This window comes from Schistocerca serialis, chromosome 6 (assembly GCF_023864345.2).
Source record: "Schistocerca serialis cubense isolate TAMUIC-IGC-003099 chromosome 6, iqSchSeri2.2, whole genome shotgun sequence".
NCBI classification, from domain to species: Eukaryota; Metazoa; Arthropoda; class Insecta; order Orthoptera; family Acrididae; genus Schistocerca; species Schistocerca serialis.
Window position 1 is genome coordinate 413396538 of NC_064643.1, and position 17736 is coordinate 413414273.

Consider the following 17736-nt stretch of genomic DNA (forward strand, 5'->3'; position numbering starts at 1 on the left):
GACGCCAGTCCCGAGCGGTCCATTACGCATGTTATTGGGTGCATCTGTACCACGGTGCATGATGTTGTTGTTGCAAAGATGGACCTCGCCATGGATGTCGGGAGTGAAGTTGCATATCATGCAGCCTATTGCACACAGTTCGAGTCGCAACACATCATCCTGTGGCTGCACGAAAAGCGTTATTCAACCTGGTGGTGTTGCTGTCAGGGTTCCTCCGAGCCATAACCCACAGGCAGCGGTCATCCACTGCAGTGGTAGCCCTTGGGCAGCCTGAATGTCATCAGCAGTTCCTGTCTCTCTGTATCTCCTCCATGTCCAAACAACATCACCTTGGTTCAGACTCCTGGACACTTCCCTTGTTGACAGCCCTTCCTACCACAAAGTAACAATGCGGACGTGATCAAACCGCAGTATTCACCGTCTTGGCATGGTTGAACTACAGACAACATGTGCTGTGTACCTCCTTTCTGGTGGAATGACTGGAATTGATTGCCTGTTGGACCCCCTATGCCTAATAGGCACTGCACTTGCGCGGTTGTTTACATCTTTGGGTTGGTATAGTGACATCTCTAAACATTCAATGGGACTGTGTCTGTGATACAATATCCACAGTCAACATCTGTCCTCAGAAGTTCTGGGGACCAGGGTGATGCACAACTTTTTTTGATGTGTGTATTTTATGAAGCATTGTTTACTTCTACTGTGATACAATACCCACCATCAATGTCTATTTTCAGGAGTTCTGGTAACCGGGGTGATACAAAACTTTTTTTGATGTGTGTATTTTTATGAAGCGTTGTTTACTTCTACAACACATTGCTCAGTTGCCATACATTCTTGTTGTGGACAATCAGGCATGGTGTATTATAAAAATATCTCTCATAGTCTGAAATATATACTTTATGTATCTTCTCTGCATAGAAATTTGATAATGAACATTTGTTTGTTTTTCTAGTTGTCATCTCTGTTCTTTTGGAGCAGTATTATATGGAGTCTTGAAACTTCCTAGCAGATTAAAACTATGTGCTGGACTATAACTTGAACTCTAGACATTTGGATTTTGCAGGCAAGTGCTTTACTAACAGAGCTGCCCAAGAATGTCTCACAGCACATGCTCACAGCTTTACTTCCATGTCAGAGCACCCCACTCCAGAGTGAAAAATTCATTCTGTAAACGTCCCCCAGGCAGTGACAAAGCCATGTCTCTACAATATCATTTCTTCCAGGAGTGCTTATCTCACAAGTTGTGTGGCAAAACTTTTGGGATGTTTGATAGGTAGGAGATGTACTGGTTGGAAGTATAGCTGTGAGGATGGGTCATGAATCGTGCTTCGTTAGCTCAGTTGGTAGAGCACTTGCCTGTGAAAGGCTAAGGTCTTCAAGTCTCAGCTTTCATTTCAGCTCACACTCCACTGCAAGGAGAAAAATTAATTTTGTAAACAGTCCCCACACTCTGACTAAGCCATATCTCCACAGTATCCTTTCTTCCACGGGTGTTAGCCCTGCAAGCTATGCAGGATAACTTTCATGAAATTTGGAGGTAGGAGATGAGATACTGGCAGAAGTAAAGCAGTGAGGATGGATCCTGAGATGTGCTTCGGTAGCTCAGTTGATAGGTCACTTTCCCCTGCTTAGTTGATAGGTCACTTGCCCCTGAAAGACAAAGGTCCCAAGTTCAAATCTTGATCTGGCACACGTTTTTAATATGCTATGAAGTTTCATATCGGTACACACTCCAGTGCAGAGTCAAAAATTCAGTATGGTGTCTTACTTTTGAATAATATTGATTCAGATTTATTTGCAGTAGAATCACTTCCATTGTATAACTTCATCTCTTCTGGCTTTCCTATAGCTTGAACCAATAGGTGTGATCTTTTTTCCTTTGCATCACTTTTTACACATCCTTCTCTACTTTCTTCTTCACATATTTCTTATTTGATTCCCTTCAAACTATTTGCCTTAATGTACTTATATTTTATTCCATTGATTATAGAAGAAGGTGACAAGTTCATGGTCACCAAGTATATGGTTTCAAAGCTTTTGATTAAACTAATTCCTATTTCAGATCAATGCTAATTATTTTCTTGAAAGCCTGTTCTAATATTTTACCAGGGATCAAGAATAAATGTTACTCTCACATCTGCACTCCTACAAAATGCAGAGTATTAATATTCAAATTCAGAGCTGTCAGACAGTAAAGTAATTCCTCAGAATTGAGTGTACTTGATTCTGAGGAAATACGAGAGGATCCATTTATTCATTTAAGTCATGACATACATAGATGTGATTCTGCAGATATCGCATGAGCAATTGCTACATTATATTAATTTGAAAAAGATGAACATGAATATCAATTGTTCTATGAAATTTTGGGTGAACTGCTCGATGTCAGTAACTTGCTGCCACAATATTTTGGCACAGAGTCTTCTGACCATCTTCATCTTCATCTTAACATCTGAGGTCATCAGTCCCCTAGAACTTAGAACCACTTAAACCGCAGTGGTCGCGTGATTCCAGATCGAAGTGCCTAGAACCGCTCAGCCACACCGGCCGGCGGTGAAAGTACACAGTGTTCGCCTATTTAAGACCCCACCAGCACATGCATGGTGAACCTATTCATCAATGCACTTACATTGATAGAGTTTATGTGTTTCTGCTGCAAATCTGCGTGCTACTGTGAGCATCCTCCACGGTGAAAGCTTGCCTCACTGATATCAGATTAATAGTCTTTATGTGGTAAAATTGCAGAACAATGTGTGATACACAGAGCGTGATGTTTTTCTGTGACAACATTCCATCTATTAAGTAACTGGAAACTGCCACCCCAAATAAAAAGGGCCTCAGATAATTGTATCTCTGTTGATTCGATGATAACAGAGTTCCAAAAATTATGAAGTATGGACCACAATGTTTGTTTCTTTGTATTTCATTAAATGACCAGTAGAAATGCAGTCTCCTGCAAAAGGAGATTTGCTGGCTGGGAGAGATGAGTATGCTACTGGTGTTCTGCAATTTCCTACTGAACAGTGTGCAATATGTTCCCTTTGTAAAACTGCTGAACGGCACTGGCTATTCAAGCACTAAGTTTTTATGTGATAGGATCCCATTCATTATCTAACTGGAAACCTCCATCCCAAGTGATAAGGGCCTCAGTCAGTCATGTTTCCACTGATTAAATTTCATAAGAATGTTGATAGCACAAAATTACTCCCTTCTATGACATTCTTTGGTTTCGTATGTAGTCCCTTCTCCAGTGATGGATGCTGGTTGGCAGTCATGGTTCAACAACTTTCTGTCTGCTGTGGATGGTTAACAACCACATGTGACTCACCACTCATGGAAACTGCAAATAAAAGTTTGATAATTATCTGTTATGTACATTGGAAAACCATAAAATCTTAGTAAACGGCTAGTATTGGCATTTTTATAAAATTTTTACCCATATAGAATGCAGAAATTCATATAAAGCCATTTATCATGGTATTCATCTGCATCATTACTTTGCAAGTGTTTGGCAGATGGTTCATAGAACCACTTTCAGAATATTTTGTGGCTATTGTACTCTTGAAAACAAAGGAGCAAAAATGAACACGCAAATATTTCTGGGAGAGCTCTAATTCTTCTTATTTTATCACAATGGTCATTTCTTCCTATGTTGGTGGGAGACAACAAAATGATTTTGCATTCAGAGGAAAAAGTTAATTATAATTTCATTAAAATACCACACTGCAGTGAAAAATGTCACTGTTAAATGATTTCCAGCCCAGTTCATGTTATATCTGTAACACTCATTCTCCTGTTTTGAGATAATAAAAAATGAGCTGCCCATCATATAATTTTTTTTATAATCTTCTGTCAGTCCCATCCGTTAAGGTTTCCATACCATGTAGCAACAATCTGGAAAATGACTGGCAAGCATAGTCTAAGCAGTCTCATTAGTAGGTTTATTGCAGTGTTAAAGTGTTCTGCAAAGAAAGCACAGTCTTTTGTTTGCCTTCCCCCAATATTTTCTGTATCATGATTCCAGCTTAAATTGTTTGTAATTGTAATCCCTGGGTATTCAGTTGAAATACTAGCCTTTAAGTTTGTGTGATTGACTGTGTAATCTACATTTAATAAAACTGGAGGACATGTTATTGTTCAGGGTCAACTGCAACTTTACATATAATGCTTATTTCTTGTCTAAATCGTTTTGTAATTTGTTTTGGCCTTATGATGATTTTACTAGATGCAAAATGATGACATCAGTACCAAACAGTTTAAGGGGGCTGTTTAAACTGTCTCCTAAATCATTTATACAGATTAAGAACAGCAGATGGCCCATAACATTTCCTTGGGGAATGGTAGATATGCCTTCAATTTCACCAGGCGAACTCCTATCAATTAGTATGTACTGTGACAATTTGCTTAGAAGTAGCTTGTGAGGATGCTGTCAAACAGCCTGCTGCAAAATTAGGAATATGGAATCAGTTTGAGAGACCCTGTTAGAAGTGCTCATTCCTTTGTGAAATAATTAATATATATATATATATATATATATATATATATATATATATATATATATATATATATATATATATATATATATATATATATATATATATATATATATATATATATATCTAAAAAGAAAGATGATGAAACTTACCAAACAAAAGCACTGGCAGGTCGATAGACACACAAACAAACACATACACACAAAATTCTAGCTTTCGCAACCAATGGTTGCCTCGTCAGGAAAGAGGGAAGGAGAAGGAAAGACAAAAGGATATGGGTTTTAAGGGAGAGGGTAAGGAGTCATTCCAATCCCGGGAGCGGAAAGACTTACCTTAGGGGGAAAAAAGGGAAAAAAGGACAGGTATACACTCGCACACACACACATATCCATCCACACATATGTGTGGATGGATATGTGTGTGTGTGTGCGAGTGTATACCTGTCCTTTTTTCCCTTTTTTCCCCCTAAGGTAAGTCTTTCCGCTCCCGGGATTGGAATGACTCCTTACCCTCTCCCTTAAAACCCATATCCTTTTGTCTTTCCTTCTCCTTCCCTCTTTCCTGACGAGGCAACCATTGGTTGCGAAAGCTAGAATTTTGTGTGTATGTGTTTGTTTGTGTGTCTATCGACCTGCCAGCGCTTTTGTTTGGTAAGTTTCATCATCTTTCTTTTTAGATATATTTTTCCCACGTGGAATGTTTCCCTCTATTATATTCATATATATATATATATATATATAAAAACAAAGATGATGTGACTTACCAAATGAAAGTGCTGGCAGGTCGACAGACACACAAACAAACACAAACATACACACAAAATTCAAGCTTTCGCAACAAACTGTTGCCTCATCAGGAAAGAGGGAAGGAGAGGGAAAGACGAAAGGATGTGGGTTTTAAGGGAGAGGGTAAGGAGTCATTCCAATCCCGGGAGCGGAAAGACTTACCTTAGGGGGAAAAAAGGACGGGTATACACTCGCACACACACACATATCCATCCACACATATACAGACACAAGCAGACATATATGAAATATGTATATGAAGTATATATATATGAAATATGTCTGCTTGTGTCTGTATATGTGTGGATGGATATGTGTGTGTGTGCGAGTGTATACCCGTCCTTTTTTCCCCCTAAGGTAAGTCTTTCCGCTCCCGGGATTGGAATGACTCCTTACCCTCTCCCTTAAAACCCACATCCTTTCGTCTTTCCCTCTCCTTCCCTCTTTCCTGATGAGGCAACAGTTTGTTGCGAAAGCTTGAATTTTGTGTGTATGTTTGTGTTTGTTTGTGTGTCTGTCGACCTGCCAGCACTTTCATTTGGTAAGTCACATCATCTTTGTTTTTAGATATATATTTCCTACGTGGAATGTTTCCCTCTATTATAACTATATATATATATATATATATATCTAAAAAGAAAGATGATGAAACTTACCAAACAAAAGCGCTGGCAGGTCGATAGACACACAAACAAACACAAACATACACACAAAATTCTAGCTTTCGCAACCAATGGTTGCCTCGTCAGGAAAGAGGGAAGGAGAAGGAAAGACAAAAGGATATGGGTTTTAAGGGAGAGGGTAAGGAGTCATTCCAATCCCGGGAGCGGAAAGACTTACCTTAGGGGGAAAAAAGGACAGGTATACACTCGCACACGCACACATATCCATCCACACATACACAGACACAAGCAGACATTTGTAAAGGCAAAGAACTCTTTGCCTTTACAAATGTCTGCTTGTGTCTGTGTATGTGTGGATGGATATGTGTGCGTGTGCGAGTGTATACCTGTCCTTTTTTCCCCCTAAGGTAAGTCTTTCCGCTCCCGGGATTGGAATGACTCCTTACCCTCTCCCTTAAAACCCATATCCTTTTGTCTTTCCTTCTCCTTCCCTCTTTCCTGACGAGGCAACCATTGGTTGCGAAAGCTAGAATTTTGTGTGTATGTTTGTGTTTGTTTGTGTGTCTATCGACCTGCCAGCGCTTTTGTTTGGTAAGTTTCATCATCTTTCTTTTTAGATATATTTTTCCCACGTGGAATGTTTCCCTCTATTATATTCATATCATATATATATATATATATATATATATATATGTTCTACAACAATGATATTATCTGAACCTGTAAGGATTATAGACCAATTGCTTTGAGGTATTACATAATGTTGGCAAACAGTATATGTCCCAAAATCCTACTACAAATCAGTGTAAATGATATTGGTCTATAATTCAGCAGATTACTTCTATATCCTTTCTTGTACACTAATGTGACTTTGCAACTTCCCAGTCTTTAGATGTGGATATTTCATAAGCTTCACTTCCTTGGCAGGTTTGTTGTGGCCATGCAACTTCTATCTCCATTTGCAAGTGCAATGAAAATTAGTTTCAGGTGTGAAAAATTTTGCAAGGTTTTATTGTTCTGTTTTATTCCAGTACCAACTGTCAGTGCCATAACCTTATTCCTTCAAAACCATCTTCATCATCTGTTCTATCCAGTTCTCCTCAGGTCACCAGACCACCTTCTTGAATATTAACTACCTCAAGTATTGATCAAATCTAACTCAGCACCAAATTCTCTGTCTACCCTGTAACTTTTTCCATGTCCTTAAACGTGGAACATACTCCCAACAACCTTACCCATATCTCCCAGTTCAGTATTCTTCTACCTACTCAATCTACAAAAAATCGTTGTCCACCCAGTAACTTCTTTTCTCATACCAGTAAGTCATAAAGTTGAACATCAAACAAAGTCATTGCATGTTAGTTTAAGTATTGACCATTATTGCTCTAGATAATTAAGATTGGAAAGGAAAAAATACTAACATGATTTTCTTTTTTTTTCTATTGCTTCCTGCTCATTGTCCACGGTCTAGTTTGTTCTATGATGAGTGCAATAATTGTCTCTTCCTACACTTCTGCAATCCTCCTGGCCTAAACATCTGCTAACCTGTTTCTCATTGTCTCATCTTGCCTTTTCCCTTCTCTCTTCTTCCCTGCCAATTCTTGCCCATGTAGACAGTGTACTGCCTTCCCCCTACCACTCTTCCTCACCCCTCCCCATGAAGGCATATTGCCTCTCTCCTCCCTTTCCCTCCCATCTCTCTACCCTTTCCCTCCCCTCTCCCTTTCTCTCCTCCCATCCAGTCTGCCTCTTCATCTACACCTTTGTCTCCTCCCCCCCCCCCCCCTCTTTCTAGCCCTTAAATGCTCTGCCCTCTGTACTCCTTTTGTATTGTTATGCAGCCCTTGATTCATCTGTAGAAAGACTTGCTCCACACCTTGTGGATCCTTTCCTATCTCCTCCCCACCTCTATCTACCTAGATGAGTGCCCTCAATAACTGACAATCAACAGTCAGTCTTGCTGCAATCATGGGTGTCTGTGTGGTTGTGTGTGTGTGAAAGACAGTGTGTATACTTTTGCTAGAGAAAGAGCAAGAGTTGGAGAGTCGGTGTAAATACTGAGACTGTTGAATGTTTCTATGTAATACACATCTATCAGCTATAGGTGGGTGGTTACCTTTCCATTATTTTATATATTATTCTGTCTAGGAATTTCCATTACTGTTGTAAATCTCATATATCTCTTAAAAAAATATTACAACGTGAACCAACTATAATATTACCATTAGTAATTGAGAAACTGTGCACTGAATAATAAAGTTCTGTGGTAATAGTGTTATTAACAAAATGAGATTAAATATAGGGGAAAAATGATTTTAATGTTGTTAGTGGAATAAGATTAAGTTGGCTAATCCTGTCTCACACTCATCACTTCTTCTATTTGGTAACTAATGACTTCTATCCAATTATCTATTATATTCCTCTTTGTACACTACCGGCCATTAAAATTGCTACACCAAGAAGAAATGCAGATGTTAAACTGGTAATCATTGGACAAATATATTATACTAGAACTGACATGTGATTACATTTTCACGCAGTTTGGGTGCATAGATTCTGAGAAATCATTACCCAGAACAACCACCTCTGGCCGTAATAACGGGCTTGATAGGCCTGGGCATTGAGTCAAACAGAGGTTGGATGGTGTGTACAAGTACAGCTTCCCATGCAGCTTTAACACAATACCACAGTTCATCAAGAGTAGTGACTGGTGTATTGTGACAAGCCAGTTGCTCGGCCACCATTGACCAGACATTTTCAATTGGAGAATGTGCTGGGAATGTGCTGGCCAGGGCAGCAGTCGAACATTTTCTGTATCCAGAAAGGCCCTTACAGGACCTGCAACATATGGTCCTGCATTATCCTGCTGAAATGTAGGGTTTTGGAGGGATCAAATGAAGGGTAGAGCCACGGGTTGTAACACATCTGAAATGTAACATCCACTGTTCAAAGTGCCGTCAATGCGAACAAGAGGTGACTGAGGCATGTAACCAGTGGCACCCCATACCATCACACCGGGTGATACGCCAGTATCATGAATACATGCTTCCAATGTGCATTCACCGCGATGTCGCCAAACATGGATGCGACCATCATGATGCTGTAAACAGAACCTGGATTCATTCGAAAAAATGACGTTTTGCCATTCGTGCACCCAGGTTTATCATTCAGTACACCTTCGCAGGTGCTCCTGTCTGTGATGCAGCATCAAGGGTAACCGCAGCCATGGTCTCCGAGCTGATAGTCCATGCTGCTGCAAATGTCGTTGAACTGTTCGTGCAGAAGGTTGTTGTCTTGCAAATGTTCCCATCTGTTGACTCACGGTATGAGACTTGGCTGCACGATCCATTACAACCATGCGGATAAGATGTATGTCATCTTGATTGCTAGTGATACGAGGCTGTTGGGATCCAGCATGGCATTCCGTATTACCCTCCTGAACCCACTGATTCCATATTTTGCTAACAGTCATTGGATCTCGACCAACGTGAGCAGCAATGTCGTGATTCAATAAACTGCAATCGCAGTAGCCTGCAATCCAAGCTTTATCAAAGTCAGAAAAGTGATGCTAAACATTTCTCCTCATTACACGAGGCATCAAAACAACATTTCACCAAGCCATGCCGATCAACTGCTGTTTGTGTATGAGAAATCGGTTGGAAACTTTCTTCCTGTCAGCACGTTGTAGGTGTCACCACCGGTGCCAACCTTGTGTGAATGCTCTGAAAAGCTAATCATTTGCATATCACAGCATGTTCTTCAAGTCGGTTAAATTTCATGTCTGTAGCATGTCATCTATGTGGTGTAGCAATTTTAATGGTCAGCAGTGTATTTTCTGTTAATGAATGTTTTCTGGTCTTTAACATTCTGTGTGATTGTTATTTGAATCATACATACATATGTTGCAGATGTTTGATAATATTGCCAGTCTTAATTTGGAACCAAATCAGAATAATATAATAGTAGCATCTGCAATGATCTCATGTGAGAATGAAATTATGGACTTTCGTGAACCTGTAATGACGTCAGGGCATGTTGAGATATGGATGACAAGTATGCTAGGAGAAATGCGTCGAACAAACCGGTACATAACCAAAAAAGCTATATATGACTATGGGAAGGTCAGGCGACCAAGGTATGTATGAATAAGTTTTATTTTCTATGGTTTGTTGAGTTTTACATAGACAGAAAAATTAAATCTGCATTGATGTGAACATGTTTACATTAAGATATTAAGTATCAGGACATTTATTGTCAAAATTTGTTGGCCAATAAAACAGAAAGATGCCTTAATTTATATTAAATAATCAGGGTCACTCAGATTTAAACCTGACATTCATGTGATAGAAATGGGAACTGCCAGTTGGTAAGTGGGCCACTAGAGGTAGTTAGATGAAGATATATGAAAGACTTGAGCACTTCTATCAAACCACAATGGTTGTTCCTTTATCTACTTGAAATTTTCATTTTCCTTCATTCACTTCACCTTGTTCTCCTCAGCCTAGTGTGCCACACTCCTGGATATTGCCCTCTACATCACCAGTGGCACCAAACAAACCCCTGCCCATGTCAGACTCACTATCCATCAACAATACCAGCATTTTTATGGCTGCCATCCCTTCAATCTAAAAATCTTTCCCATATAGTGTGGCCACCTGAGGATGGCACATTCACAGTGATCAGATATTCCTTTCCTGGTGTGTTGAAGATCTTACTAAGGCCATCAATGACAAGTACTTTGCTGAAACACAATCTTCATACAAATTTACACATCCTATCCTTACGCACTGCTAATAATTCCACCACTCTCAAGAACCAGCTGCAAAGGACCATCCCCTCACCTCCCATTATCATCCCATACATGGAAAACTTAACCATGTTCTTCACCAAGGCTCTGACTACTTCTCATCAACTCTCAAAATGAGGAACATCGTACCCACTGTCCATCCCTCCACTCGCAAACAAGTATTCTGCCAACCATCCGACACAAAATATATTCTAATCCATTTATGCACCACATCAACTCCCAACCTTTTGCCACATCAATCAAAACATCTAGGGAAGGCCAAGGTGCAAGTCATGTCCAACATAACCACCCACCACATCTTACTCCAGTTCCATCATAGGCATATCCTGGTCTTCCTGTGAAATCAGTCACATCATAAACCATCTCCACTGTAACCTCTGCACAGCATTTCATATTGGCTGTCAACATGACCGCCAAGTAATTTTCAACACGAATGTCTTATCTTGGTCATCATGAACACAATTGAAGTACAATTTGTAAGCCTTTTTACTGACTTTGTGATTGGATTTCTTTGATTTCATGGTTTTAACTTGTCTCACATGTGCAGAAGTTATTGGAGTGCTCAAAGAGCATAACAAAAGTAAATGCAACAGATTAAGTAATAAACAAATTCCTCAACATAACTTCACTGCATAAACAAAGATGTTTAAAGGATCTCATCTTAGGAGAAACTAATAACACCACTTTTCTGTCCATGTCCAATGTGAAAGCATAAACCATTAGCAGAGCAGTAGATGATGTAAGCTGCACGCAGAATGAATAACAATAGTGAAAACCCTTCCAAAATCAGCTCATAGGGCCAGTAATGGCGAGGTTTGTGCCATAGCTGACATGAAAGGATGGGAGATGCATCCGAGTTTCCTGCCCAGGGATCGAGTGGCATGGCCTCATCTGGACTGGCCAACACAAGTGACCCATCTTAACTCAGTGAGCATCATGGAGCTGGTAGCATGTGGTAGACAGAGAGCTGATACTGCACAACTGGGACTAGTAAAAGCATGAGAAGCATGGACACTGGGAGTGACATCATGTCCATTGATTCCCACTCAATGGCCCACTTGTTTGCTCACTTATCAGTCAGGTGACAGGGCACTGGTTGTACTGGTAAGTAAGTGGTGCAGGTTTATGGGAAGTGGCACAGAGGTAGTTACTGGGGTGTCAGGTACTTGCATCAGAGGCAGTGACTCTGACTGTGATTGTGGATGTATTTGGTGGCATGTCAGGAATTGTGATTGGCCATGATTCAAACAGCTGAAGCCCACCCATGACCTACGATGACCCCTTGGCTTCACTCTGGGTGCCGACCAAATGTGGATGCACAGACACAGGTGCCCTGCATATAGGTGGACCTGTAATTAGGCTGATCATGCTGCATGGCACAGCCTTGCTGTGCTGGTACTGCGAACGGCTGAAAGCAAGGGGAAACTACAGCCATAATTTTTCCCGAGGGCATGCAGCTTTACTGTATGATTACATGATGATGGCGTCCTCTTGGGTAAAATATTCCGGAGGTAAAATAGTCCCCCATTTGGATCTCCGGGCGGGGACTACTCAAGAGGATGTCATTATCAGGAGAAAGAAAACTGGCGTTCTACGGATCGGAGCGTGGAATGTCAGATCCCTTAATCGGGCAGGTAGGTTAGAAAATTTAAAAAGGGAAATGGATAGGTTGAAGTTAGATATAGTGGGAATTAGTGAAGTTCGGTGGCAGGAGGAACAAGACTTCTGGTCAGGTGACTACAGGGTTATAAACACAAAATCAAATAGGGGTAATGCAGGAGTAGGTTTAATAATGAATAGGAAAATAGGAATGCGGGTAAGCTACTACAAACAGCATAGTGAACGCATTATTGTGGCCAAGATAGATACGAAGCCCACACCTACTACAGTAGTACAAGTTTATATGCCAACTAGCTCTGCAGATGACGAAGAAATTGAAGAAATGTATGATGAAATAAAAGAAATTATTCAGATTGTGAAGGGAGACGAAAATTTAATAGTCATGGGTGACTGGAATTCGAGTGTAGGAAAAGGGAGAGAAGGAAACATAGTAGGTGAATATGGATTGGGGGACAGAAATGAAAGAGGAAGCCGCCTGGTCGAATTTTGCACAGAGCACAACATAATCATAACTAACACTTGGTTTAAGAATCATGAAAGAAGGTTGTATACATGGAAGAACCCTGGAGATACTAAAAGGTATCAGATAGATTATATAATGGTAAGACAGAGATTTAGGAACCAGGTTTTAAATTGTAAGACATTTCCAGGGGCAGATGTGGACTCTGACCACAATCTATTGGTTATGACCTGTAGATTAAAACTGAAGAAACTGCAAAAAGGTGGGAATTTAAGGAGATGGGACCTGGATAAACTAAAAGAACCAGAGGTTGTACAAAGATTCAGGGAGAGCATAAGGGAGCAATTGACAGGAATGGGGGAAATAAATACAGTAGAAGAAGAATGGGTAACTTTGAGGGATGAAGTAGTGAAGGCAGCAAAGGATCAAGTAGGTAAAAAGACGAGGGCTAGTAGAAATCCTTGGGTAACAGAAGAAATACTGAATTTAATTGATGAAAGGAGAAAATATAAAAATGCAGTAAGTAAACAGGCAAAAAGGAATACAAACGTCTCAAAAATGAGATCGACAGGAAGTGCAAAATGGCTAAGCAGGGATGGCTAGAGGACAAATGTAAGGATGTAGAGGCCTATCTCACTAGGGGTAAGATAGATACCACCTACAGGAAAATTAAAGAGACCTTTGGAGATAAGAGAACGACTTGTATGAATATCAAGAGCTCAGATGGAAACCCAGTTCTAAGCAAAGAAGGGAAAGCAGAAAGGTGGAAGGAGTATATAGAGGGTCTATACAAGGGCGATGTACTTGAGGACAATATTATGGAAATGGAAGAGGATGTAGATGAATATGAAATGGGAGATATGATACTGCGTGAAGAGTTTGACAGAGCACTGAATGACCTGAGTCGAAACAAGGCCCCCGGAGTAGACAATATTCCATTGGAACTACTGACGGCCGTGGGAGAGCCAGTCCTGACAAAACTCTACCATCTGGTGAGCAAGATGTATGAAACAGGCGAAATACCCTCAGACTTCAAGAAGAATATAATAATTCCAATCCCAAAGAAAGCAGGTGTTGACAGATGTGAAAATTACCGAACTATCAGCTTAATAAGTCACAGCTGCAAAATACTAACACGAATTCTTTACAGACGAATGGAAAAACTAGTAGAAGCCAACCTCGGGGAAGATCAGTTTGGATTCCGTAGAAACACTGGAACACGTGAGGCCATACTGACCTTACGACTTATCTTAGAAGAAAGATTAAGGAAAGGCAAACCTACGTTTCTAGCATTTGTAGACTTAGAGAAAGCTTTTGACAATGTTGACTGGAATACTCTCTTTCAAATTCTAAAGGTGGCAGGGGTAAAATACAGGGAGCGAAAGGCTATTTACAATTTGTACAGAAACCAGATGGCAGTTATAAGAGTCAAGGGACATGAAAGGGAAGCAGTGGTTGGGAAGGGAGTAAGACAGGGTTGTAGCCTCTCCCCGATGTTGTTCAATCTGTATATTGAGCAAGCAGTAAAGGAAACAAAAGAAAAATTCGGAGTAGGTATTAAAATTCATGGAGAAGAAATAAAAACTTTGAGGTTCGCCGATGACATTGTAATTCTGTCAGAGACAGCAAAGGACTTGGAAGAGCAGTTGAATGGAATGGACAGTGTCTTGAAAGGAGGATATAAGATGAACATCAACAAAAGCAAAACAAGGATAACGGAATGTAGTCTAATTAAGTCGGGTGATGCTGAGGGAATTAGATTAGGAAATGAGGCACTTAAAGTAGTAAAGGAGTTTTGCTATTTGGGGAGCAAAATAACTGATGATGCTCGAAGTAGAGAGGATATAAAATGTAGGCTGGCAATGGCAAGGAAAGCGTTTCTGAAGAAGAGAAATTTGTTAACATCCAGTATTGATTTAAGTGTCAGGAAGTCATTTCTGAAAGTATTCGTATGGAGTGTAGCCATGTATGGAAGTGAAACGTGGACGATAAATAGTTTGGACAAGAAGAGAATAGAAGCTTTCGAAATGTGGTGCTACAGAAGAATGCTGTAGATTAGATGGGTAGATCACATAACTAATGAGGAAGTATTGAATAGGATTGGGGAGAAGAGTAGTTTGTGGCACAACTTGACCAGAAGAAGGGATCGATTGGTAGGACATGTTCTGAGGCATCAAGGGATCACCAATTTAGTATTGGAGGGCAGCGTGGAGGGTAAAAATCGTAGAGGGAGACCAAGAGATGAATACACTAAGCAGATTCAGAAGGATGTAGGTTGCAGTAGGTACTGGGAGATGAAAAAGCTTGCACAGGATAGAGTAGCATGGAGAGCTGCATCAAACCAGTCTCAGGACTGAAGACCACAACAACAACAACATGCTGCATGGGGCACAGAAAATCTGTCAGGGTTCAATGCCTCTGCCTATGCATGATTTTGACTGGTCTTCCCATGTTGACAAGGGTGCACTGGCATGTGGCAAGGAAGCTTCCTCCTCAGTTGTCATCATTAGCAAAGACTTATGCATTTAAGCTTTATTTGTCTAGACGATCGGCTCAGGCTGTGCACTGGAGACTGTGTGGAAGGGAGCAGTAGTCATGTGCTCACTGCGATTGTAGAAACAGAAAACCTTGAACTCTGATGACATGAACTGAATGCCATTTTCAGACACATTTGTACGTGTCACTTCCTCAACCACAAAAGCTATAGTGATGTTAACATGGTTGTTGACAATAACTATGCCATGGAGAGAGTGCCTACCACCAGCAACCACAGAGTTCCCTGAAATTTACCAGCAAAATCAATGTGTGCTTCTCCTCTGGGCATGGCCACAGAAAGAAACATTGTACTGGGGCCGCCTGCTCCAGGAAGCAGGCACATGAACATCAGTGTTGGGCCATTATACATGCCACTGGGCTAATGGAATCATGCGCAATATAAAAAGTCAGTATCAAAGAGTTTGTGCTTGTAAGAGGTGAAAATTGCTGCCATTCAAATACACACGAAACATCTTGACACTGTAAATTATTGCTAAAGCTTCATTCTCAAGTTGGAAACAGTATACTTGCACTGCTGTTAATATTTTGAAGGTGTTCAGAGCTACTTGAGAATTTATGTGACAAAAGTGCCACAGTCTCATGCTGGAACCATCCATCAGGAGCATCAACTGCAGGCCCAATGTATAATGCATCAGGTATTGTTCTGTTTTGAGACAATCCCCAAGGTATTGGAAAACCTATTTACAGAAGACAATCATTTGATACTTTTGTTACATAGCTGATTGACTTGGTTGCACAATTTGTGCTACTTGAGGAATAAACTTTGCATAGTATATGATCTTGTCAAGAAAAAGTATGATTATATGGCATGTAAAGTGAAATATGTGATTGGATTGAGGATTTTTTGGTTGGGAGGATACAGCATGCTATCTTGGACATTGAGTCATCAGATTCTGGTAGTAACTTCAGTTCTGCCTCAGCAAAGTGTGTTGGGAGCCTTGCTGTCTATGCTGTATGTTAATGACCTTGAATAAAATATTATTTGTAATTTCAGAATTTTTGTGGATGGTGCTGTTGTCTGTAATGAAGTAATGTCTGAAAGAAGCTTCATAAATATTCAGTCAGATCTTGATAAGATTTCAAAGTAGTGCAAATATTTGCAACTTGCTGTAATTGTTAGATGTTCAGAAATGTAAAATTATGGACTTAAAAAAGAAAATACATATAGTATCCTAAGATTACAGTATCACTGAGTCACACTTGGAATTGACCATCTCATACAAATACCTGGTTGTAATACTTTGTAGGGATATGAAATGGAACAATCCCATAGGCTCAGTCATGGGTAAAGCAGATGGTAGACTCCAGTTTATTGGAAGAATACTGTGGAAATGCAGTCAGTCTATAAAGAAGATTGCTTGCAAATCACTCATATGATCCATTTCAGGGCATTGCTCAAGTGTGTGGGACCCATATCCAATAGGACTAACAGGGGATACTGAACGTTTACAGAGAAGAGCAGCACAGATAAGCACAGGTTTGTTTGATCCTTGGGAGTGTGCTACAGAGATACTGAAGAGACTGAATTGGCAGACTCTTGAAGATAGACATAAACTATTCGAAAAAAGCCTACTTTCAAAATATCAAGAACTGGCTTTTAAACAGTGACTTTAAGAATGTACTACAATACATAGTGATTGTACAGACAAGTTTAGATTAGTTACAGCACACACAGAGGAATTTAGGCAGTCATTTTTCCTGTGCTCCATATGTGAAAGACACAAAAGAAACCCCAGTAACTGGTATGATGGAGTGTACCCTCTGCCATGCACTTCACAGTGGTTTTCAGAGTATAGATGTAGATGAACAAAAGACATTGGTCATCGGATGCTGACATTTATTATTACACTGACATGGTCATTTGTGTGCATAATACTGTTGCTACTGAGAATTGACGATAGGTATTTAATGCTGAAGATGAGAAAACTGCATCTCAATAAATGAGAAACTGCTCCAGTTGCTGTTGAGAAATTATTGAGTCCACTACCAGCTGAAACCACTAGAGGTCTCAATAAAATGCTCATCAGCAACTGGAGTGGTTTCTCATTAACTCAACAAACAGCTGTAGAATCTGCACATTGTCCAAACATGGAGAAACTAATAAAAACTGCATCTGTCTAATTGACAACTTAATTGTTCTCCAAGAGCTGTTTGAAAAGGGATTCAATGTTCCTGTGGTTTTCTAGGTGCATCATACCTATTACAATGATGTCATCTAACACAATGTGGTGGTCCGCCCCGATAGCTGAGTGGGGCCTGGGTTCGATTCCCGGCTAGGTCAGAGATTTTCTCCGCTCAGGGACTGGGTGTGTGTTGCCCTAATCATCATCATCTCATCCTTATCGACATGCAAGTTGCTGAAGTGACGTTAACTCAAAAGACTTGCACC

At 40.2% G+C, this 17736-nt stretch overlaps 1 protein-coding gene across 1 annotated transcript in view; it reads left to right on the top strand.

Annotated features, from left to right (window-relative positions):
* LOC126484896 (dynein axonemal heavy chain 10) overlaps positions 1-17736 on the top strand; it is a 1141797-nt gene that overhangs the window by 261059 nt on the left and 863002 nt on the right. Inside the window, exon 18 of the mRNA XM_050108495.1 lies at positions 9813-10039. Within this exon, the coding sequence (XP_049964452.1) occupies positions 9813-10039 (227 nt within the window). The remainder of the gene's footprint in view (positions 1-9812; positions 10040-17736) is intronic.